The following is a 25,874-nucleotide window of genomic DNA, read 5'->3' on the forward strand; positions in this document are numbered from 1 at the left end:
CTTACTGGGAGCAGCCAAAGTGTTAGCTGGGTGGGTGGCTACTCAACAAGTTCCAGGGCGGGCACAGGCAGCACTGCCAGGTGGTGTGGGTTATCCTCCATCTGACAGGGAAGCTGTGTAGTCTCTGTGTTTGAGATCTAAGGATGTGTGCCGTGCTAAATGGCTGAGAACCGCATTGCTGGCGAGCAGGCCCCTTAAGCTTGTTGTGGGACGCTGGAGAAAAACTGCCAACAAGGTGACATTTGTGTTCAGTGGACTTTCATTGTGTGAATTAACACCAAGACTCTGCAAAGTGTCGTTTTGTTTTTCCTTATGTGTGAATAAACATTGAACTATTTAAGTTAAAGACTTTGTGGCTGCCTCTATACTGCGTCCGCTAGCCTGTGTACCAGAGCCAATCCCCACTATATATATATATGTACAGTATATATAGATGCTACCATGACATGTGAGTGATTAGTCATTCCTCTCAGAGGCCATCTAAGAATACAAATAACAGATTTGTTGTGTAGATCCTTTGCATGACAATACATTTCTTTCTTCTTAGGGGATTCTGCTAAATAGAAGGTCTCTGCAGCCTGTGATTTTCCAGCTTACCTTCAACATAACTAACATTGCCCTTCAGATCTCATCTTTTTTTTCTAGTGGTATCTGTCAGAGCCACCGGTCATGTTAACAGGACATTATAAGTATGAGACCTAATGATGTCTCTAGTGCTACCATTGCTCTGTAGTGCAGAACATATGCTGTATACGTTATGGGTAATAACTTACTGTAGATCTCCTAAGAGAATAATATTTGTGTGTTTATAGATGTTATGATTTATAGTAAATTGAAATTCAGTCTCTGGATGACAAAAGACTTGGGTCTAGATCTAAAAGGCAACTGTGGTCTCCTGACTGAAGCTTTTGTACAAAACAATTAAAAACAGACATTTCCTATTGTGTAAGGTAAAATACTACTAAAATAAACTACTGCTTTATAGTTGGTTCGGGTACGATCTTTGGGAACAACACTAATGCTAAAAAAGCCGATGGCCACAACAATTATATACAGTAGTGCTGCGTCCACTTCAAAGTTTCCCCTGTACTCCTGACTTAGCACAATTAGAGATGAGTGGAATTCGATCCGAATTTCAGGAAAAATTCGATTTGCACTGAAGTCGAATTTCCTCACGCTTCGTGGTAACAAATCAAATTTTTTCCTAAAATGGCTGCTGCACGTGTGAGGACATGGAGAAAGGAACTCTGGGAAGGCGGGACCACCAATAATGCCATGCATGCAGCCAATCAGAAGCCAGCCCTGTGATGTCACAGCCCTATAAATAGCTGCAAATCAGTCGGCATTGCAGGTGTAGCGTGGCGGTGCACGTGTTCTAGGATTGGCGTCCCATGAAAATCAATGCAATAAAGGACCAGCACTCGCTGTTTGTAGTCTTGCAAATATTCTTCTTTATTGCCACATAACAATATCTGTGACGCGTTTGGGCACTGAACTGTGCCTTTGTCAAAAGGTAGAAAAATCACAAAACACAATGATTTAAATAGCCTAACAACCCAGTGCTGACGTCATGTAGTCTTGACAACTCAACAAAGCTAAATAGAAAAAACATAGAAAAATATAGAAAAAATACAATCAAGTCTTCTGTATAATGTACATCAGGTAGCTTCAATAGTGTAGAAAAATACTAATATTATAGATGAGCAAGATTACACTCGAATGTACATCACCTACACACAGGTGAGCAAATATGTGTTTTTTTCATGTGCAACATCACATATGTCATCTATATCCTTAAATGTCCTTGTGGCTTGCTATATGTCGGCGAAACTTCCACCCGTATGAGAGACAGATTTTGTAAGCACAAATCGATGATCAGGAAAGGAAATTTACTTTTACCTATCCCATATCATTTCCATCAAAAGCAACATACCATTGCGTAACTACGCTTTCAAATTATTGAGAGGCTTTTTGGATCCACCGGCTCCAAACTTTGGAACCGCTGGGTCTGAATCGCGATTACTAGCTGAGTAGTTTTCTATCATTTCCTTTATGCTAAGCTCCTTTCTCATCTATAATATTATTTTTTACAGCAAAATTGAAGCTACCTAATGTACAATATACAGAAGAAGTCTACTTTGGAAATGGACAGATTTTATAACTTGATTGTGTTTTATATATATTTTCTATTTAGCTTTGTTGGGTTGTCATGACTACATGACGTCAGCACTGGGTTGTTAGGCGGGCTATTTAAATCATTGTGTTTTGGGATTTCTCTACTGTTTGACAAAGGCACAGTTCAGTGCCGAAATGCGTCACAGATATTATTATGTATGAAGAATATTTGCAAGACTACAAACAGCGAGTGCCGGTCCTTTATTGCATTGAGAGCTATAAATAGTGTCGGCCATTATAGATTCTGTCATTTACCAGTGTATTTAGTGCAGGGAGAGACGTCAGCAGGCGCTACGGACAGTACTAGGAAACACTTCATTGTGCTAAAAACACGATTTTCAAGTGCAGGGAAAGATTATTCATGGTGTAGGGAAAGGATAGGGAGGCATCATTCCACAGCATTTATGTTGAACAGGGTTCAGTAGGAGAGTTTACAGCCTGGGTAATAGGAACAATCAGATTACACCTTGCTGCACTGACTGGGGATCCAAACTGCCATTATACAGCTCTGTAATTCCAGCAAACCGTTCTTATTAGGGTGAAAGTGCTGTTTGATACAGGCAATAACAGGGTTTATCACAAGGAAATATTTCTATGTCTTATTTGCCCTTGTGCGATGCAGTTATATGTTCTAAAGCATTTTTGGGCTTGTATAAGTGGGGAAAAAAAAGGCTTATTAGCCGTTGTGTGGTGAAGTGCTAAAATTACAGCCCTTTTTCTTGTGCATTAGTGACAAAATAAAAATATATTTGCCGTTCAGCGGTGCAGATATATACTCAGGTCCATAAATATTGGGACACTGACACAATTCTAACATTTTTGGCTCTATACACCACCACAATGGATTTGAAATTAAACTAACTATATGTGCTTTAACTGCAAATGTTCAGCTTTAATTTGAGGGTATTTACATCCAAATCAGGTGAACGGTGTAGGAATTACAACAGTTTGCATATGTGCCTCCCACTTGTTAATACATGGCCATTTTTGTGTGTATTAGTGTGAAAAAAAGGGCTTATTAGCCGTTGTGTGGTGGAGTGAGAAAATTACAGACTTTTTTTGGGGCGGATGTCCCACAGACAGGATCCATTTTTTGAGGGTTATTGTTCTGACGGATCAAAGGAAGGGCAAAATAATCAGTGATGTCAACACAAACTTACTGCTGACACCCTCTCCACTCTGTCGGGGACTCTACTTGTATACGCGTTTAATAGAATAAGTTCTGTAGACATCTATGTGAAATCAGCTGACGACAGTGTAAAAGGAGTGCGCGTCTTCTTGGCGCTAACATCGACCTGTAAGGCTGAGTTCATACTTGAGTTATTTGGGCAGTTTTGGCCCCGTGACTGCCCAAATAAGTGAAGTGTGCAGTGATTCTAGTGAAGTGTGCATGTCATATGGACTCACCGTATTATTTCACTACCAAATCAGACTCCCCTATGCGTGTTACTGCAAGGCACAGTGTTCTACACCACTATAAAGGCTCTCTGCAGCCAGGAAATAGCAGTTTTTTAACAAAATTCACCACAAATATATTTCGAAGAAAAATTTGGCGAACCGGCGAATCGAATTTTTAAAAAATTCGCTCATCTCTAATCATGATAATTGAAGGTCCCACCAATAATAAAGTAATGCTGTATACTAGTGATATCATAGTCGTCTGTCACAAACGTACCTGTCTGGGTCCCAGCGGGAAAGACTCACTGCATAGCTACTCCTCCTGGTGATGCGACACCATATTTAACAACAGGATGCAATGCTCTGTTCCTCCCCACAGTGGGCGTGTGCTGGAGGAAACTAGCAGTGGGTTGATTGCTCAGCTGTTCTATTCCTGTGCGCTAGTGTACTGACTAATATAGTGCCAACTGATCCAGAGAAGATACAGGCGGCACTCCGCTGTCTGCGATGCGGTGCACGTGTCCAGGGACGATCCACATATACTGGTATAGAGAGGACCGGCACTCGCTTGAGTTATAATTTTCAATTAGTTTTAATGGTCACATACAAATAGTAAATGACGCGTTTCGGCTGCTATGAGCCTTTATCAAACATGATTTTGATGTTTGATAAAGGCTCATAGCAGCCGAAACGCGTCATTTACTATTTGTATGTGACCATTAAAACTAATTGAAAATTATAACTCAAGCGAGTGCCGGTCCTCTCTATACCAGTATATGTAGTGCCAAGTCATGACCTTTCGGGCTCCGTTCCTGGGACTCGGTGCTCTATTTAAACCCCCTCCTGGCCAGATACCATTGCCAGTGATAGGTTTTTACTCCCTAGATGTGCTCCCAGTTCAGTTCTGTGTGCGTTTGGATTGCTTATTAGATTGACATTGTCTTGCCTTTGTCTCATTTTGTACTGATTCGGTTCTGACCCATTCCTGTATAACTTTGTCTTTCTGTAGTTTCTTCTCTGTGTGTGTGTCAGTACTGCACCTAGCAGAGTAGGAAATGTCACCCAGTTGCAGACTTGCCGTCTAGGTCTGACACTGCAAGTAGGCCTCATTATCTGTGTATTCCTGCCTACTGTGCTCATATTGTCTAACTTTAATTTCATCACTTCCATTCATTAAGCAGTTAATGTGAATTAGTCCCTTTACTATGCTACCACAATGCTAGGACCATCCTTCAGTATCAAGTACTGGTGATTTCTAATAGGTGAAGAGCTCCCATTTATGCAGTTTATATGTGAAGAGCTGATTTTCCCTGTAAAGATTTCAGGATGTGGAATGTGTTCTATAAGATACTGATCGGGGACTATATTTGTATATCTGTTTTCTTAAATCAAACATTAGAATATTCATTTCAACCTCTTCCAGACGTCCTGGTACTTAAGGACACAGGGTCTACCTGTACGCCCTGTGTATTTCTGATCACCGCCGCGCAGCAAATCATTGAGCAGGCACCTGGGGACAATGCGCCGGGGGGTCCTGTGACCCCTCCCCCCCCGTGTAGGCGATTGCAGCAAACCGCAGGTCAATTCAAACCTGCGGTTTGCTGTGTTTCCGGGTTATTCGGGACCCGATAACCCGGAACAAGATGGTGATCGGTGGTGTGATATTACACCACCAATCACCATCCTGCGATCCTGAGAGGTGATGTGACATCACCTCTCAGGATCGGCTCTGATTGGTAGGTGGGTGGGCGGCGGGAGGTTCAAATCATAGCAGCGCTCCTTGTCGTCGGATCTCAGCACCCCCCCATCTGTCCAGGCATCACCCCATCTGTGCTCAGCACCCGATCTGTGCCCCAGCGCCCCCATCTGTTCAATCAGGTACTTAGGGAAAGGCTAGGGAAAGGTTGGGTTAGGCAGGGATATAAAAGGGAAAGTTAGTGGAAGTAAAAAAAATAATCACCCTAAATCGGGTGTCTTGGGTCCACAGCACAGCTGTGTGACCCTAGACCCCCCAGGGGTGCTGCAGCTTGCCCCCCCCACAACTTTTTGGGGGCTCAGTCATTTATTTATTTTTTTGTGCGTACGCTGACTGTGGCCAGCACTCTTAGCATCCGGCCACTGTTAGCGCATCGCACACCCCACCGCGGTTTAGAATTTTATTATTATTATTTGTCACATTTTTTGCCCTTTTTTTAGTTAGTTTTTTTTTTTTTTTATGTCTGTTAGGTTTAGGGTGAGTTCGTGAACACCCGTGCCCCCACTCACACGCACACTGAATAAAGATTTACACGCACACACACGCAGACACACACTCCCCTATGGCCCGCCGGATGTTCTCGGCCAAAGAGGCATACGCTCAGCTTGCCTCCGAGTCCGAGAGTCCTAGTGAGGACGAGGATGACCCCACTTTAATGTTGCCATCCGCGTCCTCATCATCTAGCGATGATGATGAGCCCCCAAGGTGGAGGAGATGCCGCCAGGCAGAGCAAGGGGACCGCCATGCTAGGGACCCTGTGGCCCACCCTAGTACGAGTAGCTTTGGGGCTTGTACTAGTTTTCCGGCCCACCAGTTAAATATCACCGCAGCCCCCTGCCGGTGTACTTGTCTGGTATACCCCAGAGCGTTATGAGCAGTGTTCCCTCTAAGCTGCGCGGGTGGGCGGCCGCGAAGCAATTATTGTGGCCCCGCTCACAATTTTATAATGCCCGCTCACTCAGCTTAGTTCGCTAACGATGCTGGCAAAATGCCAGCACTTGTCGTCACTCATCAGACTCATGTGCGTGACGGCGCCAACGTCCTCCTCGTAGTCTTGTGCGGCTCAGCACAGCGGGGCGCCGCCTACATAACGTCAGTCATCACTGTGTTCCTTCTGCACTGCACTGACGTCACACACACACTGCAGCGCTGTTCGCGCACTCATTGGCGCTGCGGGATTCGCGGGAGAAGGAAGGGAACTCTGAGGAGCGTGGGCACAGAGTTCGCTGAGGTAGTGGTTTTGGATTAAGTGGTAGCCTAGGCGGCTTTACGTCTCAGCCGTGTCTGGTCTGAAAGAAATTGAAAGACTGTGCTGGGCTGGCGGCGCTGCTGTTGCTGTGGGCTGTGGCAGGGCCGGGGTGAAAAGGGGAGAAAAATAAGTTATAAAAAAGTCTGATAAATACCAGTGTGAATGAAGGACTGTCACAGTAGTTATTAACCCCTTTCAGCAGTCCCCCAGTCACAGTATTTATTAACCACTTCAGCAGTCCCCCATTCACAGTATTTATTAACCCCTTTCACTAGTCCCCTATTCAGTGAAGGGGGGACTGCTGAAGGGGTTAATAAATACTGTGAATGGGGGACTGCTGAAGTGGTTAATAAATACTGTGAATGGGGGACTGCTGAAGTGGTTAAATACTGTGACTGGGGGACAGCCCACAGCAACAGCAGCGCTGCCAGCCCAGCACAGTCTTTCTTTTTTTCCACTTTAGGTGTTTAGGTGTTAGAGCAATCTAATTAAAGTTCTATTTTAACACCTAAAGAGAAAGAAAAAAAAGAAAAACCTACTGTTTCTCTAGATGACCTTATGTTGATAGTAGTGTTAATAGAGTCTCAATGGTTTGTAAAAATAGTGTAGCTGCTTTTATAGACCATTGAGACTCTATTACCACTACTATCAGCATAAGATAATCGGCTAAAAACGTTAAAAAAAAATGACTCTTAGACTGGAGATACTAAAATGTTTTTTTTTTGTTTATAAAAAGATAATATAGTGTAAAACATTTTTTTTTGTTTATAAAAAGATAATATTAGGTATTGCCGCGTCCGTAAGAATCCACTCTATAAAATTACCCCCCCTAACCCCTCAGATGAACACGTTAAAAAAATAAAAACGGTGCAAAAAAGGTATTTTTTTGTCACCTTACATCACAAAAATTGCAATAGCAAGCGATCAAAAAGTCCCCCCAAAATAGTGCAAATTAAACCTTCCTCTCATCTCGCAATAAATGAGCCCCTACCTAAGATAATCGTCTAAAAAAAAAAAAAAAAAAATTTTTTTGTTTATAAAAAGATAATATACTGTAAAACATAAATAAAATAAAAAAGTAGACATATTAGGTATCGCCACGTCCGTAACAATCAGCTCTATAAAAATACCCAGCCACTAACTTCTCAGATGAACACAGTAAAACATAAAAAATAAAAACGGTGCCAAAAAAGCAATTTTTGGGCAAATTTTCCATTTTAATCCGTTTTTTTTCCAATAACAAAGTAAGGGTTAACAGCCAAACAAAACTTAATATTTATTACCCTCATACCGCAGTTTACAGAAACACCCCATATGTGGTCGTAAACTGCTGTATGACCAAACGGCAGGGCGCAGAAGGAAAGGAACGCCGTATGGTTTTGGAAGGCTGATTTTGATGGCCTTTTTTTTTTTTCACCATGTCCCATTTGAAGCCCCCCTGATGCACCCCTAGAGTAAAAACTCCATGAAAGCGACCCCATATAAGAAACTACACCCCTCAAGGTATCCAAAACTAATTTTACAAACGTTGTTAACCCTTTAGGTGTTCCACAAGAGTTATTGGCAAATGGAGATTAAATTTCTGAATTTCTATTTCTGGTAACCTTGCCTCACAAAAATGTAATATAGATAAACCAAAAATCATATGTACCCTAAAAAAAGTCCCAATAAAACTGCCACCTTATCCCGTAGTTTCCAAAATGGGGTCATTTTTATGGACTTTCTACTCTAGTGGTGCATCAGGGGGGCTTCAAATGGGACATGGTGTATATAAACCAGTCCAGCAAAATCTGCCTTCCAAAAACCACACGGCGCATCTTTCCCTCTACGCCCTACCCTGTGCTCGTACAGTAGTTTACGGCCACATATGGGGTGTTCCTGCATACTACAGAATCGGGGCAATAAACATAGCATTTTGTTTGGCTGTTAACCCTTGCTTTGTTACTGGAAAAAATGGATTAAAATGGAAAATTTCCCCAAAAATTTAAATTCTCAAATTTCATCCCCATTTGCCAATAACTCTTGTGCAACACCTAAATGTTTAAAAAAACTTTGTAAAATTAGTTTTGAATACCTTGAGGGGTGTAGTTTCTTAGATGGTGTCACTTTTATGGAGTTTCTACTCTATGGGTGCATCAGGGGGGCTTCAAATGGGACATGGTGTAAATAAACCAGTCCAGCAAAATCTGCCTTCCAAAAACCATACGGCGCACCTTTCCCTCTATGTCCTACTGTGTGCCCGTTCAGAATACGGCCACGTATGGGGTATTTCTGCAAACTACAGAATCGGGGCAATAAATATAGCATTTTGTTTGGCTGTTAACCCTTGCTTTGTTACTGAAAAAAATTGATTCAAATGGAAAATTTGCCAGAAAAAATTGTAATTCTCAAATTTTATTCCTAGTTGCCAATAACTCTTGTGCAACAACTAAAGGGTTAACGACATTTGTAAAATAAGTTTAGAATACCTTGAGGGGTGTAGTTTCTAGAATGGGTCATTTTTGGGTGGTTTCTTTTATGTAAGCCTCACAAAGTGACTTCAGACCTGAATTGGTCCCTAAAAAGTGGGTTTTTGAAAATTTCTTAAAAATAACAAGATTTGCTTCTAAACTTCTAAGCCTTGTAACATCCCCCAAAAATAAAATATCATTCCTAAAATGATCCAAACATGAAGTAGACATATGGGGAATGTAAAGTAATAACTATTTTTGGAGGTATTACTATGTATTATAGAAGTAGAGAAATTGAAACTTGGAAATGTGCTATTTAAAAAAAATATATATATATTAATTTGGCATTTTTTTATAAATAAAAATGATTTTTTTGGACTACATTTTACCAGTGTCATGAAGTACAATATGTGACGAAAAAACTATCTCAGAATGGCCTGAATAAGTCAAAGCGTTTTAAAGTTATCAGCACTTAAAGTGACACTGGTCAGATTTGCAAAAAATGGCCTGGTCCTTAAGGTGAAATAAGGCTGTGTCCTTAAGGAGTTAACTGTACTTTCCTTTTTACCAGACTATGACAAACCAATCCAATGCCAACCAATTAACATCCACATAGATTCGAGCTGGAGCGATCTATGGATATAGTCCGATTGTCATATTTGGGGTCTGGAAGGAATTATCTCCCCCTTAATCAAGAGGACTATAAGTCCTCAGGGGCTTTTAGTCTTCCTCTGGATAAAAAAAACAAGTCATTTTAGGTTGAAATTAAAGGAATTCTTTCAACTATACTTGCTATGTAACCATCTTGACATCTCATCTACAAGGAAGCTGCTACACTTTAAAGCAGTTCCTTCACCTAGCAGACATTACGAACAGAAGCCCAAAAGGTTGAATCCAGGTTAAATGTTATTGGAAGAACATCATAGTGGAATTCAGAACTCCATCTAGACAAGTCACACCTTAGACATTCCTATTCTTAACTTCTCTATCATGTGTGATCAAGAACTGGATTTCCAGAAGCAACACAAGTGTAAACTAAGGTCTGAAGATCCGAATTATCATCATCTACTCCTTTCTAGAGAAAGAGACTTAATCTGAAGTCTTCTTTTTTTATTTGAATGCATGACCTTTAAAGGGAGTCTGTCACCACAATTTGTCCTTATAGACCATTTACTATACTAGCACTATAGCATAACTATAGATCAGTCAAACGGTACCTTTGTCTTTTTGTTTGGATGTTCACCAGGGGCAAAAACTGAGTTTTATTCATATGTAAATGAGGGCTCGCAAGTGCCCAAGGGCGGCGTTCGAGCTGTAAGTGCCCAGGCCGCTCTTCCTTCTTCTCACATAACCCCTCCCCAGCCTGTTGCTTGGCCCGCCCTGTAAGCCTCTTACGTCATCCAGTGTACTGGCCGATATCCCGCCCGCGCATGTGCACTTCATGGAATGATGCTGCTGCCCACAATGGTCATCACAGTGCGCATGCGCCGGCGGGATATCGGCCAGTACACTGGATGACGTAAGAGGCTTACAGGGCGGGCCAAGCAACAGGCTGGGGAGGGGTTATGTGAGAAGAAGGAAGAGCGGCCTTGGCACTTACAGCCCGAACGCCGCCCCTGGGCACTTGCGAGCCCTCATTTACATATGAATAAAACTCAGTTTTTGCCCCTGGTGAACATCCAAACAAAAAGACAAAGGTACCGTTTGACTGATCTATAGTTATGCTATAGTGCTATGTAAGTGGTCTATAAGGGCAAATTGTGGTGACAGACTCCCTTTAAAGGGAACCTGTCACCTAGATTTTGGGTATAGAGCTGAGGAGTTAGGCTGCTAGATCACCGCTAGCACATCTGCAATATCCAGTCCCCATAGCTCTCTGTGCCTTTATTGTGTAAAAAAAACAACGATTTTATATATATGTAAATTAACCTTAGATGAGTCCTGTCTCCTCCATGCTTCAGAGATGAGACCAGCATTCTCTGACTCTGAGCCCAGCAACGCCCACTGTGAAGGAGCCCAGCATCGCCCCGCATACTCCGAATCTCCTCCTTGCTCCCCAACGTCACAAGACTAGAGCGCAGTAATCTCGCGATGTGTGAGCTAGCGCATGTGCAATTCGTTCCCTGAGGCTGATGCCAGCACAGGAAAGGAACACTATGCCGACAGTGCGCATGCGCTAGATTGTGCATTGTGAGATTACGGTGCTCTAGCTTTGTGACGTCTGGGAACAAGGAGGAGATTCGGAGTATGCGGGGCGGTGCTGGGCTACTTCACAGTGGGCGTGGCTGGGCTCTGGAAACGTTAGTAACAGCTCCTTGGGCTTCTTACTTGCCTCATTTACATATATATAAAACTGTTTTTTTGACACAATAAAAGCACAGAGAGCTATGGGGACTGTATATTGTGGATGTGCTAGCGGCGATCTAGCAGCCCATGTCCTCAGCTCTATACCTAAAATTCAGGTGACAGGTTCCCTTTAAATGCTAAAATCTATAGAGAATTCGTCTTCATTATAGCCATACACAACTCCAGGACAGATAAGAATGGTGTGACCTGGCACCATGCACAGATATCATAATGGAGGAAAGGGGGAGAATATTAACCCATTCTTGCTTTATTATTGGCACTTTAGAATACAGCATGATAACTTCTAGAAATAGTACAAAACATCAGAGTTATGAAGGTCACAGCGCTCCTGTCTCTTGTGTGCAGATCAAAGCTATTAGTTACATAGCTAATATGGATAAAAAAAGAACAAAGGGAAAGGATGTGAATGAAGGGAAGAAATAGGAGTGCTAAAATAGACATTTTCTTGCTGACCCCAAGTGGTGATCAGACAGAACAACATTCATACAAGATTTCTATGCATTTCCATATTCTTGAAGAGATCATCTGTTTCTGCTGTGACCAGCTCCTGTGGTCGCTATTCTACAGATGTGCAGCTCTTATGGAAAAGATGAATTGTTATCTATAGTATCACCTATTGTTTTTTTTATCCTCAAGGCAAAGGTAGTGCACCCTTGTCTCCTGAACCAAACTGAAGTGCATATTCCAGATGAGGAAGAACTAATGATTTGTAAACTGTTAATAGGTCCATGTCCCGTCAGTCCATGCATGCACTGGAATACCTACTTACTGCACCTACAGGATATATGACATCCTATTATAAATCCATAGGTATTAATATGGAGTTTGTCCCTACTTTGCAGCTAAAACAGCTTCCATTCTTCTGGGAAAGCTTTCTACAAGATTTTGGAGTGAACCTATGGGAATTTTTGCCCATTTGTCAAGAAGGGCATCTGTGAGGTCAGATACTGGTGTTGGATGAGAAGGCTTGGGTCGCAATCTCCGGTCTAGTTTTTCCCAAAGGTTTTGATGGAGTTGAAGTCAGTGTTCTTTGCAGTCCAGTTATGTTCTTCCACACCAAATTCAACCAACCATGTCTTTATGGACATTGGTTAGTGTACCTCAGCACAGTCATGCTGGAACAGAAAAGGGTCTTACCCAAACTGTTCTCACAAAGTTGGCAGCATACCATTGTCCGAAATGTCTTGGTATGCGGAAGCATTTAGATTCCCCTTCACTGGCACTAAGGGGTCTTAGGCCAACCTCTAAAAACCAATCCCATAGGATTATTCCTTCTCTGTCAAACTTTACTGATGGCGCAGTGCAGCTAAGCATGTAACATTCTCCTGGAATTCACCAAACCCAGAATAGTCCATCAGACTGTGTCAGCATGCGTTATATCTCTCTATGTGACAGTTGGTAAGGCTTGTATACAGCTGCCATACAGCTCCAGGTATTCAGCGCTTGTCCTTATGCCAAAGGAGTTTGGAACTCTACAGTTATTGAGTAGGCAGAGTGTTGGCAGTGTTTTTGTACTATTTATTATATGCATTTATTTTACGTGCTGTTGACAATATGGCTCACAATGTAAGTTTCCTATCAGTATGTCTCTGGAGTGTGGGAGGAAACCAGAGTACCTGGAGGAAACTACATAATTCATTACCATGATGTTCAATGTTTAATGGATGAAACAGTTGACTTACTTTGTACAGGATGTGTAACCATTGTGGAGAAGTAATTTATCAATAGGGATTCCCACTTGCTAATATACTACCTAACAGGAGACTGGTGCCAGTATTTAATTTTGAGTACCCAAGATGATATGAGATACCTCCTCGCTACTAACAGCTATGTCTCAAGCTGTATAGCACCTTAGAGCCAGGTCTTATTTTAAATCTAAGAATCTTAAGTTTAAAACAAGTAATGCCTACATACAGATGTAGCAGGGGTAGCACACACACTCTTAACTCAAATTTCCAACTCATCGCGGTATCTTGAAACAAAAGCCATTGAAAAGCAATTGCTTAATGCATTTGGTTGCATTTCATTTAGATAACATGTCTCATAAAGCATGTGTGTTAACCCTGCTACATCTGTATCTCACTTCAAACCCAATTTGAAATAGTTATACAGGGTAGGGCCATTTATATGGATACACCTTAATAAAATGGGAATGGTTGGTGATATTAACTTCCTGTTTGTGGTACATTAGTATATGTGAGGGGAGAAACTTTTCAAGATGGGTGGTGACCATGGCGGCCATTTTGAAGTCGGCCATTTTGAATCCAACTTTTGTTTTTTCAATAGGAAGAGGGTCATGTGACACATCAAACTTATTGGGAATTTCACAAGAAAAACAATGGTGTGCTTGGTTTTAACGTAACTTTATTCTTTCATGAGTTATTTACAAGTTTCTGACCATTTATAAAATGTGTTCAATGTGCTGCTCATTGTGTTGAATTGTCAATGCAACCCTCTTCTCCCACTCTTCACACACTGATAGCCACACCACAGGAGAAATGCTAACACAGGCTTCCAGTATCCATAGTTTTCAGGTGCTGCACATCTCGTATCTTCACAGCATATATTTTTTTACAATCTGAACATCAGATGAGAAAAAAATTACAACTATTAGACAAAGAAGATTATAGCACTATATTAGCAAAATTGCTGTATATTCTTTTTTTTCGAATATTCGCTATATTGCTATATATTCTTGTTTTAGAATATTCGGAAAAAAAAATGAATATAGAGCAATTTAGCTATATCTTCTTTTTCTAATAGTTGTAAGTTGAAAAATTTGCAATAAAAAAATTTGTATTACGAAAATTCGCATTATGAAAATTTGCAAACAACACTACTCCTAAAGTCAAATATACTGCAGCCTTCTCATTGGCCCACAAGCTAGAAGCAGGGAGGGATCATGTGTACTGATTAAAAAAAAAATCGAATATTCGAAATTACAAATATATATCACTATATTTCGAAATATTCGTGAATTTTCGAAGTGCCTATATTTGCGATAAAAATTCTAATTTCGAATATTCATGATCAACACTAGTCAGTAATGGCCAGTTCGCAGTTTTCGCCAGCAAACAAATGCGGGCTGCCATCCTGACTCACAAGTCCAGCGATGCAGTTCCGATGCAGTAGACGTAGATATCCTCCTCTCGCAGACGGTTGGAGGGCTCCAGGGGGCCAAAGATGTAGCTCCATTTGGTCAAGGGAGTGTACTCACTTTTAAATGTAGGATCTTGGGCAGGCTAACATAGGTGGATTAGGGGTGCCAGACTGCCGAGAATTAAACCCCTAAACACCAAACCTGCTACCTATTGCAGCTAGGAATAACTCACACGGACACTTTTTGGTTGGGTGGGGAATCGGTCACAGCTTTATTAACTTTTATTTTATTTTCCACCAACTTTTGTATATCAAACAACTCGTAAATAACTTAGAGTCTCAAGAAGCAGTATGCCCCACAGAATCCCTCTGTAGGCAAGTCCGCCTTCTTCTCCATCCTTTTAACACCGACCTCCACTGTGACTTAGTGCATAATCCTAAAGAACAGTAAAACAAAGAAACCATCAATCATAAACAATCAGGGTGGGAGGGAGGGACGCTTGCCTGGCTGCCGTAGATAAGAGACCGGGCCCTCCCCTTTCACCTTCCTATAAACCCTCCAGCTAAACCATTACTCCACCAATCAGAGCTGAGGGGGAGGATCAGGAGGGACTGTAATCATTAACACTATCCTTTTGCCACTCCTGCCATAAAACACCCCTGCGGGCTATACCACCCTCACCTAGCTGCCTATGGATTAAAGCATTAACCCCTTAACGCCTGACCCTCTCTGCAGTCCATGCCACCTTCATATATCCCTCGGCGCCTGCTAGACTGGCCATCCCAGTCACATGATCCTGGTGTATGCCGCTATTATGCATACCATCCACCTAACTCCTCCCCATGTCCTCGCCCCCTAAATCCCAGTAAATTCATTAGGTAAAACAGATTAAGATGATAAGGGTCCACTCCACGCCCTTGACACGTGGAGCGCATCCGCACAAGTAACAAAGCAACCGGCCCCATTGACAAGTGGGATCTCGTATTACGCAGCGAGATCCCGCAATGACTTTCCAGGAAGTGCTGACTGTACAGCGATCACATGATAAGCTCACGTGATCGCATCACCAATGGTCGTCTGCCCGTCTGGCCTTCCCTGCATAATAGCCCTCCTTTTTTTTTTTTTTTTTGCTGTACTACGGCTATATTGGTCCTGTAGGGACCTGATTTATTGGATGTATTTTATCAATTGATTAAAAGTTAAGTTTTAGGAAGTTGCCCCCAGTGATATTCCAAGCTCAGAAAAGTTTTATCTCCAAGACAATCTATGGCTAAAGATGCAAATTTATCAAAAGTGCTCCAGAGAAAAGAAGTTAGAAGGTCCAGAATTGGCAAGGTCGTACATTAGAGTTAGTCAGCAAGTTATTGTGCACGTTTATGACAGAGACTTTGCTGCTGTGAGAGTGAACATTGCTAGTCCACCATTCCACACTTGGAGCTGATTTGGCCAGACACATTTACAAAGAACCTCAATGCATGCCTAAGGTTCTGCATAGAGACTTTAGAGAGAAACAGAGAAAAGGAGTATCATAACCTCCATCATTGCTACTGTTCATACATTGCTATTGGGGAGGATTTGCACTGTGATCTACTTGGAACTGCGCCTTGTTACTGTATAATGTACTACTACTCCTTTTCTGCATTTTAATAAAGAGAGACTTATTTGTTTATACGAACTGGCCTGGTTACTGACTCCATTTGCTACCCTCCTGCCTTGCACCCAGACCAATATCTAACACCAAAGGCACCTCAACTACCACTAGGACAGGAGAACCAAAGCCAGAGTGTGCACAATCGAAAAAAGGGTGCACCCTCCAGTCACTGCACGCCCCAAGTGAGAGCCAGAGGGGAAAATGCAATTGTGATCTATAAGTGCTCTAACCATTCTCAGGGTCACACCCCCACTCCTATCCTTCAATGCTCCTCTGCAGCCTCCTGCACATAGATCTATTATTAATATCTTAGGGACTTGAATGTGAGCGAAAGTTCTTGATTTTACTCCTTTAGTATGCAAAGGTTCTCCTTCATCTAAGTCATGGTGCATCAGTATTAATAAGTCAGAGCAACTGGACTTATAATTTTTCGTGAAGATGTTTCCCTAGTCATCCAACTCGCTTTCTCAAGTAGAATGAGTTGCATGAAAATTCTCCCACATGAAATACTGGGAACTCGTGCTTCAGTCATGGAGGTACGGTGTTGGTTGCATTTTCATGACTAAAGCTATTAGGTGTGGTTAAACTGCTTCAGGAGAGGTGTTAGAGCCACATTGTAAGGGGTTGTCTATTTTAGATAATCCCGGTTTGTTAGATCCCTGGTCAACAAGCTGCTGAAACCTCCAGAGACAAGCTGTAATGTGTGGGGAAAGTCTGTAGTATCCCCCCTGCAGCAGGGACTGTATTAAGTGGGGAGAATGATGCTCCCATGTAGGACCACCTGAGAAGAAAATAATAATTATAAGAAGAACTCGATGATATTCAGTATAATCAGTAGGTTGTGCATGTAATGCATGGATTCATTGGATCTAATACTTGCATGTTCAACTCAATATTCCCTAATTCCTACCCAGAGAAGCCGAAGAGGTATCAAATTCATTAGGACTGCATTGTTCATTTGGTCCTAATTAATGAACTTGATCCCACTGCAGTTCAGAAGGTGGCTGTCATAAGCTGGCCATACCCTCTCCTCGTAAGTTGGCCATACCCTCTCCTCGTAAGCTGGCCATACCATCTCCTCGTAAGCTGGCCATACCCTCAGGGTGTATTTGAAAATTGCTTTACTAAATCACACTACCCCTGTAAGCATGAGCCATGGGACATCTGTCACAATTTCCCAAACATTTGTTGTTGTCAGGGCCCATGTTGTTTTTGGGAACTTGTTATCATTGGCTATTAAAGGGAATGTCTCATCATAAAATGACCTATGACTAGGCCTGAAAAAGTCTTAATGACCAGAATCATTTTTTCGTTTTTGCCCTTCTGCGTTACAGCAGCCATAACTTTTCTACTCTAGTGTGCCCTAACAGCAGGCTTACAGGGCAGACAGCTCTGAGGCCCTTCCCAGGTCTCCAGGGCTACAATTGACCTGGTGACCTGATTTCAGAGGGAGCCCCCTTTGATCATGCCATTGTATGGATTGCGAAATAGTCATCAAAGAGTTAACAGCTAGGATTGGAGCTTCGTCCGACCTTGACTGTTAAGCGGGAGCCAGCGCTAGGAGCGCAACCAATTCTTATCTCTTCAGCAGCGATTTAACTTTTCTCATCTGCAGCGAGGCCAAAATTGCACATACTTTACATATACTTTACAACACATTTATCAAGTGTTTTAGACACTTTCAGACACTTTTTGCATTCGTCGACTCGACAAGGGGTCATGACAGTAGAGGGGGCATGGCACTGTGCACCAATAAAAGTGGACTAAACTAAGCCAACAAACAGGTGGTGTGAATTTAGACTAGACAGTCTATAGATGCACTTGATTTATCAGCATCAGCCACTATGATAAATCTGGTGCAGTTTAGGACGGTGTAAGATAACATTGTCTGTTAGACAGTACTAGTAAATGTGGCCACTAATTCTGGTTTATTAGAATTTGGCACATAGGCAACAATAAAAAGATACAACAAAATTATCTGAAATGGCACATCAATGTACAAAATAAAAAAAAATAAAACCATAAACTACAAATATTAAAAATTCTGAGGAAGTCATGGCCATAAAAAATACACATAAAAGTCTGACAGTTGAAGCAAATCCATATTTATGTTTTTACTTAAGGGAATTTCCACCCACAGCAGAAAATGTACCACATATTGAAATTGTTTTAGTGGCCATTTTTCCAAAGTGACAACTGGAACTGCGGCCATATTAATCATCACATTTCAGTTTGCTTTTTAGAAATCTAACCTAAGCATAAGCTAATAGTCTTCTGTCAATAGAAGAGCCAGCAACCAATGATAACCAATATGGCAGCAAGTCGCGGCTGCAACAAAAACAAAAATGTCAATGTTTCTTCTAATAAATACAATTTTTTAAATATTAATCATTATGAAAAACATGTTATTATTGTAATTTACTTCATGGTACAAAAAATGCTCTAATTATGAGATATTCTTTTTTACTTCATTATAATAGTGCCCCCTGGTGTTTAATCTGTATAGTAATGTGAAGATCCACCTATTGAGGTGGACATGCTCAGCTCCATCCTTTAACTGCCACCAGCCCTATCTACTGTTAGAAGCTGCGACAATTTCATGGATGGAGCTGCAGCAAAAAGGACACCCCTCCTGAGAAATGACACACGCCCTGAGCTTCCAGCTTGAAATAAATCTAGCACAGCAATTGGAGCAATGAATGTGGAGATCTCTGGATCCATATGAGGGGCAGTGTTGGTTTTAGCTTTCTTAGAAAGGTATCGTGATGTACTATATGATGTCTGTTTTTCACTTTTTCAATCAATCATGACATAACCCCTATATTTATTAGTCTTTGGCCTGCTGCTCTAATACTGCTGATTTACTTATTTAGAAACAACTTCACAAATTAGGTAGAAATCCCCTTTAAAAGATTATCTGGACAGTCCATAAAATGAGTGTGTGATGTCATAGCGGGCAATATTGTTCATAAGAGTAGGGTCCGAGTGTAGTATCTCTACACCCTGAAAATTAGGTTTCATATTATGCTTTTACTATAAGTTTAAGATACTGTCTGCTTTGCACAATCCCTTTGTGATAGAATGCTCCTCTGAAAAAAGTTAATCACCAGCTATAGTATCTCACTGATGAACCCAGCAATCAGCAGTAACTTGAAGGAGAACTTGTTAAAGATGACATCATGTCACCCCAAAGATAAACCTGCCAGCATACCTTTATTAATTCAGTCCCCAGATTGCAAGTCCTTTTTTTTTTCTTTACTACTACCTCCCTTTTCCCCCACAATTGGTAATATACTAATGAATGAATCCATTGACCACTTGGCCCCCTCCACCACCCAAAGTCAAAAGGACACCTTTGGAGACGGCTTATGGTAGAGAAATGAAAATTCATTGCACGGGTAACAGCTCTGGTAGACATTCCTGCAGTCAGCATGCCAATTGCACATTCCCTCAAACGTTGCGACATCTGTGGCATTGTGCTGTGTGATCAAACTGCACATCTCAGAGTGGCCTTTTATTGTGGGCAGTCTAAGACACACCTGTGCAATATTCATGCTGGCTAATCAGCACCTTGATATGCCACACCTGTGAGGTGGAAGGGATTATTTCAGCAAAGGAGAAGTGCTCACTAACACAGATTTAGACAGATTTGTGAACAATATTTGAGAGTAATGGGTCTTTTGTGTATGTAGAAAATGTTTCAGATCTTTGAGTTCAGCTCATGCAAAATGGGAGCAAAACCGAAAGTGTTGCGTTTATATTTTTGTTTAGTGTATATATTCAGTATCTATAATATCAGTTTTATTACAGAAAAATATTGGGGGGAATTTAGTAAGACTGGTATTTCATATGCCAGTCTGCCAGGGCTGCCTGAGCTGCTATTAACAGAATTTAGAAATATGGTTTACTGCATCCATCATGGTCAATAGACACAACAGACAGGAGATTCCATTGATGTCTGTGGGATAGTCTTCTAGGCATACTCTGTGACCTGTGCAGAAGTCATTGTACAGTAAAGGGGAATAGATAAGCTCAGTGCCGCCGGCATCTGGTTGCCAGTGAGACTGGCCGGATCTCCCTGTGGAAGAGCACTGGCTAATTTGAGCCAGCACTCGCACGTGAGGTGCGCTGACATCAACTCGCACGTGAGGTGCGCTGACATCATGGATCATGTGAACCAGAAGCGCAGGCCACAGGTTGCTGTGATTGCTTTTTTACCTAGATTGCCTCACTATCCCTTTTCTGTGTTACAGACTCCTGGATACCTGACCTCTGATTTGTTTCCTGACTCTGCCTCCTGCCTGACCCTTTGGACTTGATAAGATATTCTGGTTTTTGACCCTTGGCTACCCCTGGTTTTGCGTCTCAGGTTCTGTTAGATTCGTTTTGGACTATCCTGATATTGATCTCGGCTTGGTACGTTTCTGTCGTCTGATTTCTGTGCTGTTCTAGTCATTAGTTGTTTGTTGTTCGTCTCCCTGCCTTCCCTTCCCTGATTCGGACTCTGCACTTATTTAGAAAGGGACTGCTGTCCAGTTGCCGGCCGCTGTTTAGGGTGGATAGTGAAAATAGTTAAGGTTAGTGCTGGCCAGGAGTTCGGGGCTCACTGGTCCATACCGTGACATTATCTACACTTAGCTGTCAGCTTTAATTGTGATCCTGCCTGAGATAATAATGAAATGACCTCTGAAAAGTGATCTTCACAGAATAGGAGTTATCAGCACATTATTAGGCTTAGTGGTCAGTGTGAAATCACCCCATAAAAGAAATCAGCAAAAAGTCTAAAAAGAAAATATGTTTAACATAAAAACTTTATTTAAACAATAGGTCATTTTCTGATGATACATTCCCTTTAAGAGGCACATGCTGATGATAAATTTGGTGCATCTAAATGGTGTCCTTGTGTCAGAAAACCAAATCTATGTCTGCTATAAGTGTGTAAATTTGGGTCACACAGGTCAAATCCTCTTCCCACCAAACCTCATTCATTTTCTCATTACTTTTAAAAAGTGACACATATGCAAAGAGGCATCTCCCAGAGAAAGAGAACCATCTTACCATCGCCACCGTCTGGAAGTGGCTCCCTATGAGTCAAAGTCTGACTTTTTAACAAGTCTTGGAACATGACAAGGCAAAATAGCCAAGCCAAATAGCTGTTTCCCGGTGCTTGCCCCTCATCAGTACGGAGTACCGATTCTGTCTCGCACTCGACCAGCCAGAATCTTCAAGCATCCCAAAACAGCTGTCTATAGATGAATATTTGGCTTGGGTTTTTTCCCTTGTCATGGTCCAAAGCTTGTTAAAAAGTCAGACTTTGATAGCGCACCAGTTCCAGAAGGTGGCAATAGCAAGATGGGTCTCTTTCCCTAGGAGATATCTCTATGCATAATCATCACTGCTAAAACGTCTCCATAAACAGCTGTTATCTTTAAGGAGAGCCAGCACCCTGCCTAAAAAATGTCACAAAAAGCACAAAACAGCAATAAGTTGCAAAATGAGGCTTGCATAAAAATTAACAACTTTTGTAGGCCAGCAAACTGGCACAAAGCCCTTTATAGATTCCGAGTGTTTGAAACATATACCGTATTTTTCGCTTTATAAGACGCACTTTTTCACGGCCAGCGAAGTATCAGTGTGGAGGGAGGAGGCGGGGACACTCATGGCAGGGGCCCGATGCAGTGACTCTACTCTAATACACCGGGCCCCGCAACTGTTAAACATTTAATCTGATCTATATATAATTGTATATGCTCTGATCGGTACTTACTCCCTCGGTCATGCGCCGCCTGCCGCAGCTCCCTCCTCATGCGCCGCCTGCCTCAGCTCCCTCTGTCATGCGCCGCCTGCCTGTTCATTCATAAAGTGAGATAAGCAGGCAGGCAGCGCATGAGGAGGGAGCTGGGGCAGGCGGTGCATGACTGAGCGAGCTGGGGCAGGCGGAGCACGAGGAGGGAGCTGCGGCAGGCAGCGCATGACCGAGGGAGATGCACCGTCTTAATGCTATGCTTACGGTACTACAGTAAGTACCGTACAGAGCATTTACAATTACGGTAAATATAGATCAGATTGAATGTTTAACAGTTGCGGGGCCAGGTGTATTAGAGTAGAGTCACTGCATCGGGCCCCGCCATGAGTGTCCCCGTCTCCTCCTTCCAGGCTGATGCATCTGATGGGGGATCTGTAGATGACACTTATGGGGATCTGTGGATGACATAAGTGTCATCCACAGAGCCCCATAATTGTCATCCACAGATCCCCCCTCAGTGTCATTCACAAATCCCCCCTCAGTGTCATTCACAGATCCCCCCTCAGTGTCATTCACAGATCCCCCCTCAGTGTCATTCACAGATCCCCATAATAGTGCGTCATCCACAGATCCCCCATAACAGTGCGTCATCCACAGATCCCTCCATAACAGTGCATCATCCACAGATCCCCATAACAGTGCGTCATCCACAGATCCCCATAACAGTGCGTCATCCACAGATCCCCCCATAACAGTGCGTCATCCACAGATCCCCCCATAACAGTGCGTCATCCACAGACCACCATTATATTTTTTTCTTATTTTCCTCTTCAAAAACGTAGGTGCATCTTATCATCAGGTGCGCCTTATAAAGCGAAAAATACGGTACATCTATTGATGATTTTTAGGATTTATGTGGTATAGCTATAATGTAGCAAAACTATTTTTAATAGCTCTTATTCTAATTTGAATATTATGCATCTCAAAAGGTAACAAATAAATAAATGAACAGTAGCCTAAAATCAGGTAATGTATTTAGTTTAAAATAGGAAAATACGATAAACAGTTGGTCCGCTCGGCCTAATTGTAGTGTGGCCTAATATGGATTTACAGAAACATTTCAAGTAATAATTTGTCATAGATAGTGTCTGCATCGTATTAGTTTCTGGAATGCTTTCTTAAAGTCTTCATTGAAGATGGTATAAATAAGAGGGTTAATTAAGGAGTTGAGGTATCCAAGCCATGTGAGAAAATTGTTCATGTCGTCCGAGATATGACATGTATCACATATATTTACAATAACCTCCTTCACAAAGAACGGAAGCCAACAAATGACAAAAGCACCCAAGATTAAGCCCAAGGTGGTGGCAGCTTTGCGTTCCCTGTTGCTGGATATTTTATGCCTCCTCATTGCTTTCTCGTGCCTCGCTTCTGCTCTTGGGTTCCGTGTTGTGATATGGATCCTGTCGAAATCCGTCGAGTGGTCTGAGAAAGACTTCTCTGCTATACACATGGTAGAACTTTTCCCACAAGCTTCTAGAAGAACCTGACCGTTTTGTTCTTTTTCACATCGACTCACGTTCCGCTTGTGGTATAAGGATTTGGCAGCTCTATAAATTTTATAATAAAGGATAAGTATCAATGCCAATGGGATATAAAATGCTCCAAAGGTCGAATATAGAGTAAAAACAATGTGGTCGTGTTTGATCATGCATTCATCGTCACGATTTTGGCTTTGGTGACGCCAGAACAATATCGGCATAGATATGAATATAGAAATGATCCACACTATTGCAATCATGAAGGCAGCATGCTGGGGGGTTCGCTTTCTGGCATACTCCACGGCATCGGTAATAGCTCTATAACGATCCAGTGCGATAGCGGAGAGATGTAGTATCGAACATGTGCAACAAGTGATGTCCACGCTCAACCAGATGTCACACACCACTGGTCCCATCACCCAGGTCTCCTTTACAATGTACATAATGCTGAAAGGCATAACCAACACAGCGACCAGAAAATCTGTTACTGCCAGAGAACATATCAAATAGTTGGCGGGATGATGAAGCTTCCGTGTCACAATTATTGCAGCAATTACCAGAGAGTTTATTGCGGTTGTCATCAATGTCAAGATCGACAGAGTGAGCGAAACGAGAATTCTGCTTGTAATCCCTTTCGTTAAGTGTGCCGTGCAGTTATTTTCCGTCGTGTTTAGCAGATCCATATTCTCTCTAAACATGAAGTTCACAGTGGGGAGTTGATAGCTAGAAAAGGGGAGAGAAAAAAAATAAAACATCTTTAATGATGCATTTAAGTATGCCATTCTGTCATTATGATGAGGAGCACATCATTCAGGTGATGGATTGAGAACCAAACTCTGCAAGCATCCACAAGATCACTGTATGGATATTATTAGTATGGAATGCATTTTTGAAGCTTGTTTGCTTTGATGCAATATTTCTAGGTGGGTTTCATTATAGAATATTATATTAAATGACTATACGGAAAAAGAGATCAGCAATTATCGATGGACAGAACCTCTTTCCCCATAAAATGTTATTCATAAAGCAAGATATTATATTTAAGAGTACATTACATAAGAATAAGGGCTTGTTCACATCACTGTTATGTATTCCGTTATGGCTTTCTGTTATAACACGGATATAACGGAAAATAACGGAATCCATAAGACGGAAATCAAAACAGAAACCTTCAGAGGTATTCCGTTTTGATCCGTCATAATAGAAGTATATCGGCAAGTATAACGGATCCGTCTGGTTTCCGTTATGCTGGGCAGAAAACAAAGTTCTGTCGCTGTTCTCTTGCTGGTTGGCAAAGCCAACTCCTTGCTCACCCCCTCCATACTTGCAGGACTCTGGCATCTTGGTCCCGCCGACATCTTCCTCTTCCTGCCCAGTGCTCCCAGCCACTAGCCACTAGCGATGCTCCTTCCAGGCTGAGGCCTTCCTCCTGCTAGCTATGCCTCTCTGTGCCTGTAGGGAATGCATTTCTTCCAGCTCTTAAAGGGCTAATGAGAGTGCACCCTAATCTTCCCCAGCCAATGGCTGGTTATCTTGGGGTACTTGAGGCACTTTCTCCTATGGAAAGGTTTCTGAGCAGTAGGTTCTAGTTTGCTAGTTTCATGCTAAGCTGTGCCTTGTTCGTTTGCCTGTTTTGTGTACTGACCTCCACCCTGACCTTGGCCTATTTGTCAGATTGCATGTACTCTGCGTGCCCTGACCTTGGCCTGTCGCTTACTATAGCTTTGCCTGATCCCTCAGTGCACTACACTGATATCTCTTGACCCCCGTGGGCCAGAAGTCACTTGAATAAGACTACTCCAAGAGGTAGCAGCCTGGTAATTCCCCTGCAGCAAAGTCCAGATCCATGTATAGGGATTAAAATAGGAATACCTAGGGAACCACTTATTCCTTCTGCCTCTGTATACAGTAGGAAGCATACAGAGGTAGCGTAGGACTCTACAGAGGTGTATAAGCACCGCATTATGGCTCCATACAAATCATAATACAGTAGTGTGCATGTATCCTGAAATTAGCAGATATTTTAAATGAGGCATATGAGATCTCAAAAATAGCACTATGTATAAAATGTAAGCTATAGCAGTACAGAGAACTGGCTGTAAGTCAAACACCTTGATCATTTCCATATATGTCTTTTTTTCTTAAGGATGGTATCTATTTTGCAAAAGTAAAAGATATCTCTGTACAATGTTAGCCAGTAAATAGAATATATAAGAATGAGATTTCATAGTGGTTAATACCTTTTAATGGCTAACTGAAAAAATTACAAGATTGCAAGCTTTCGAGACTGCTCAGGTTTCTTCTTCAGAGATGTTATAACACAGTATCTGAAGATTCACATATTAATACACAAAAATACATAGTGCGGTAGATGAGACAAGTGATGTAAAAAAGATCAAAATAGGTGGAGGAGGAAACAAACATTTGTAGCAGCAAATTTG

The 25,874-nt window shown here is 41.9% G+C and overlaps 1 protein-coding gene across 1 annotated transcript; it reads right to left on the reverse strand.

Moving 5' to 3' along the window:
* Positions 1-23,027: 23,027 nt before the first annotated feature.
* HTR1F (5-hydroxytryptamine receptor 1F) lies at positions 23,028-24,116 on the reverse strand. Its single transcript, XM_044287834.1, has one exon. The coding sequence runs from the start codon at positions 24,114-24,116 to the stop codon at positions 23,028-23,030; it is 1,089 nt and encodes a 362-aa protein (XP_044143769.1).
* Positions 24,117-25,874: the final 1,758 nt, after the last annotated feature.

Source organism: Bufo gargarizans, chromosome 3 (assembly GCF_014858855.1).
Source record: "Bufo gargarizans isolate SCDJY-AF-19 chromosome 3, ASM1485885v1, whole genome shotgun sequence".
Lineage (NCBI taxonomy): Eukaryota > Metazoa > Chordata > Amphibia > Anura > Bufonidae > Bufo > Bufo gargarizans.

Excerpts from the sequence above, each read along its gene's own strand:
- HTR1F (XM_044287834.1), bottom strand. The coding sequence starts at position 24,116 with ATGGATCTGCTAAACACGACGGAAAATAACTGCACGGCACACTTAACG.